Consider the following 4,253-nt stretch of genomic DNA (forward strand, 5'->3'; position numbering starts at 1 on the left):
GTACTAGCTTCAATCTTATCAACTTGTTATGTTTATAGGAGTATATATGTATCATGTATGCACCTACAAACATGAAAATAAAACAATTATGATAAAGTCATTCTGAATTTCATAAATTACAATTATTAAATATAAACTTTTTCCATCGATGCTTAGTTAAAGTTTTAGAATAAAGGAATTCGTCAATATTAGAAAAAGTTTCCAACTATAAATTAACCCAAAAACAAAAAATTGAAAAGAGAAAGGTATCTTTTAAAGAAACGGAGCAAAAGCAATTCCTTAACAAACAAATTACTGTGATATTAAAGCAATACTAAAGAATTTTACTAAACATCCATTGAAAAAGGCCTACTAAAGAGAGAGGATCATAGGGTAAATGCATGAATAGGATGCATAAAGAATACTTTAGCCCGTGAAAATTTTGAGGCCTTTTATCTACGAAACACTACATACATATCATGCACTACCTCTATATAGAAACTGTAATAATAATGATTCCTATTTCCTAGCCAAATCGAAAAAAAAACATTATAATCATCATCAGATAAAGTTGGAATATAAAGCATTAAGGAAGATTAGCCTAGTGACATCCAGAAAACTAAGATTAGAGTAGAGACATTCTCCTAACGTAAGACCAGTAATAATATATTCTTTTCCCTTTTAAAGGCATGCTCAAAAGTAGGAGTTCATTTGACATTGGTTAAATTATGGATGAAAAAAATGGGAATATATAATGAATTAAACATTATCAAAGTTGGTGTTTAAATAGTCACCAAAATTTTGACTATGTACTTAACACTCTTGTTGAACCAATAAAACCTATCCATGGAATTTCACAATTTTAATGTGATTACATTGATTTTGGTTTTGGAGTACGGTCCGGTCTAGGAAAAAAAGATACCACTAACCAACATCTACAATATTGTGTGCAACCTTCACAATCAGCTCCTTAAAGTTATATATTTGACAACTTTTACTCATTGGTTTGGTTGCATCTAAAAAACAACGCTGGTATAAAATAAAATTCACAAAATACAAACTAACTTCCTTTTGACTAAGCGACACATATACTATAAGAGCAAATTAACCCACCAAAGACTAAAACAGTTTCAGAATAAAATCAGACAAGTTTCTCATTCACGTATTATTATCACACATAACACCAAATTAGAATCATTATATACATAAAAGTGTAGATATATCCAACACTAGCATCAGTACCTCCCTCACGAGTGCATAAAATAATACACTTTAGAGTAGAACTCCACCTCCATAATGATCTAATATCACGCCACTAAGACTATAACCAAAATCCACCCAACTATAAGGAGAATTACTAGCCATTAACTCATTTTGTTTGGGATAGTGCACTTACTAATTTATGATTCACCTTTGAAATTATACAAGATTTTATTTCAACAGTGTCTAAATGTTGAAGTCGTATAAATCATCAATACAGTTCAGTATATATCCCAAACGAAATGGATATGATCTCCCAATTCCTAATATACCCCAAACAAATTCAAGCACCTAATAAGTTGTATGTTAACCTCTATCTGCTAGAGTTAGGTCAGAAAAGCAAGGCCAGCCATAAGATAATGAAATTATATGAATGTTTATCTATATATATACACCATGCCCATGATGATGGCCCCATGTATGATAATTACCCTTTTCAAATTATTTGCTAATAGTGACGGGGCAGAAAGAACCCATCATCATCAGACTCAGTTACCTTCTTCCACCTCTTAACACATGACCCATGAGTGGCCCCTTCTATATAGCTATCATATATACCTGTCCTTCCTAAACAACTTCCAGCTGGATCAACATCCCAGCACCACACCATCAGCCCCCCTTCTCTTTTCCATTTTCTTCTGAATTCCTTCTACCTATTAAGACCTTTACCTCATATATATACATTGTATTTCTTAATTACTTTTGTATGGCATGCCAAATTCTCTATTTCATATATCAAATTCTCTCTATTTAATAACAAATTACGTACTCCGAACTAAATGCATGTCCTTTAATTTCCCGTGTACCCAACTCTCTAATAACCATGTTTTATCTTGAATATTGTTTTTCTCTTCCTGAATTTTAGTTCAGACATAAATCTCACACTATGATAGTCATCAACCCAGTTTAATTTCTTCCTCATATAACAAAAGTGATGCTATCTCTGTTATCTAGAGCTTCTGTTACTAAGAGAAAAGCAACACATACAACACCAAGAAGCTAAGATATAATTTAAAGCTAATATTTTATGTTTTAAATTCCATTAATCGCATAGTTGGTTGCCTCTGATCCAATAAGCTCAAATTAAAATCAAGGAACTAGCATGCATAATAACGATAAAATCCTATTATTTCATGTAATGTAAACCATATATATGTACATACACGTAGCGTACCTTCGTTGCAGCGAACTCGTCGTTGAACAAATTCTTCTTATTCTTCCTTTTCTTTTTCTTCGGCTTCTTCATTTTCACCATCTTACTCTTAGTGCTCAGAGGTACAAGGCAAACGCGCTTTTGAACCTTGCTTTTCTTCTTCACCATTATCTTCTTCTTTTTCTTCTTTGCGTTCTTCTTTGTATTCTTCTTTCTCTTACCTGCGCCACGTTCCATGTTATCTTCTTCTTCATCTACTGTAGCATCCACCGGTGCGTCACAGTTTCCAGTGTCGATTTGCGGCGCCACGTTGAGAATCTCAGTGAGGGAACGCTTCTTTTGCGTTTTAGGCTTGAGATTCAGTCACCGTCGCCGCCTTGAAAACCCTACAAACGGGACAAACCATCTCCAATTTCTCCTCCTCCTCCTCCGGTGAAGACAACGAATCCTCCGACACGGAATTCGTTTTTCCTCCTTCCGATCTCATTGATTGGCTGCCGCCACCAGTGGCTCCTTTGGATCTCAGCTCCTCGAGCCGCCGTGAAAGCCACCGGAACTTCTCGACCGTGACGGATACGTCCTCTCCGAACGGCCAGAACTTCATCTCCGTCTCGATTTCGGGTCGCTCATTCTCCATCTCCTCCTCTTCCTCCTCCTCCATTAGATTCTCTTCTTGCTCTAGTTTTTCCTCTTCGTCTTCAACATTGAAAATCTCGGTGATGTAGCGCTTCTTCTTTGGCGCTTTTGACTTTGACTTCAATTTCGACATCTTCATCTGTCGCCGACGCCGATCCTCCCTCAGGCATCCGTCCATGTGCACGTTCACCGCCGTCAGAGTCGCCGCTTTGAAATCGCCGCACACCGGGCAAACCATCTCCAATTTCTCCTCCTCTTCTTCATCCAACTTCTCCGATTCTCTCTCGCCGTCGTCTGCTTGAGATGCCGTCTCCACCACCGCCGGATTCTCCAATTTCTCCACCTCCTCCTCCTCCGGCAACTTTTCCGATTTCTCCGATTCCTTCTTGCCGTTGTCGCCATGAGATACCGCGTCATCCACCGCCTGAATCTCCAATTTCTCCGCCTCTCCTTCTTCCTCCTGCGACGATGACTTTTCTGAGCTTTTCGATTCTCTCGAAGCTGCAGCATCCGACGGAGGATTTTCATTTTCCTGTTCTCCGGAGGCGATGCGGTTGGATCTGAGCTCAGAGTCGTCGTAGTCGTCAGTGGTCCAGTTGGGAACAGTCATCGGAGGAAGCCATGAGCGTACTTGCTCTGCGGTTGCGTCGCTGGTCGGGAAGGGCCAGCACTGGAAGACGTCGCGCGACCTCATGATAAAGGCATAGCCCCTGCGAAGCACCGAATCAAAACCCACACAACAAAACCAGAAGAAAGAGACAAGAGTTAGTTACAGTCATAACAGTCACCCTACTCACTCATAAACCCAGCTAAAACCAAAATAAAATAAAACAAAACAAATGAGAAAATAAAAAGGAAGATGAAGCGTAGATAAATGCCTTATTGAGAATGCTCGAGACATGATCCAGCGAGAAAGAGAAAGAGACTATGAAGCTGAAGAAGAAGAAGTAGTGGTGATAGAAGATCAGAAGAAAAAGACATGAAGGAAGAGAGAGAGAAATGGTTTTGGATTAGAGAGAGAGAGAGCTAGCTGCCGCTGTGTGAGTAAAGTCGTCAAGTAATGCGAATATTTCAACTGTACAACTAATTTCATATTTATACATTTAACTTAATTATTTAATAAAATTATTCCACCGGGATTAGAAAATATATTTATTTTATACAACAAATTATTTTTCTGCAGAAAAATATTACTTTCTTATACATAATATGTGTATTAATAACA

General features: G+C 37.9%; 2 protein-coding genes across 2 annotated transcripts in view; both read right to left on the reverse strand.

The window, feature by feature from the left end:
- LOC107633510 overlaps nucleotides 1-2,747 on the reverse strand; it is a 7,325-nt gene extending 4,578 nt beyond the window's left edge. The window contains exon 1 of the mRNA XM_016337153.2: nucleotides 2,414-2,747. Within this exon, the coding sequence (XP_016192639.1) occupies nucleotides 2,414-2,629 (216 nt within the window). The 5' untranslated portion in view covers nucleotides 2,630-2,747. The remainder of the gene's footprint in view (nucleotides 1-2,413) is intronic.
- Nucleotides 2,739-4,115, reverse strand: LOC110265380 (ABC transporter F family member 4-like). Its single transcript, XM_021108362.1, has 2 exons — nucleotides 3,907-4,115; nucleotides 2,739-3,738 (listed from the first exon to the last, which is right to left on the reverse strand). The coding sequence occupies exons 1-2, from the start codon at nucleotides 3,927-3,929 to the stop codon at nucleotides 2,739-2,741; spliced, it is 1,023 nt and encodes a 340-aa protein (XP_020964021.1). The 5' UTR covers nucleotides 3,930-4,115.

Source organism: Arachis ipaensis, chromosome B01, assembly GCF_000816755.2.
Source record: "Arachis ipaensis cultivar K30076 chromosome B01, Araip1.1, whole genome shotgun sequence".
NCBI lineage: Eukaryota > Viridiplantae > Streptophyta > Magnoliopsida > Fabales > Fabaceae > Arachis > Arachis ipaensis.

Excerpts from the sequence above, each read along its gene's own strand:
- LOC110265380 (XM_021108362.1), bottom strand. The coding sequence starts at position 3,929 with ATGTCTCGAGCATTCTCAATAAG. Across the intron at positions 3,739-3,906 it reads TCTCGAGCATTCTCAATAAG|GGGCTATGCCTTTATCATGA; the intron begins GCATTTATCTAC and ends GGTGCTTCGCAG.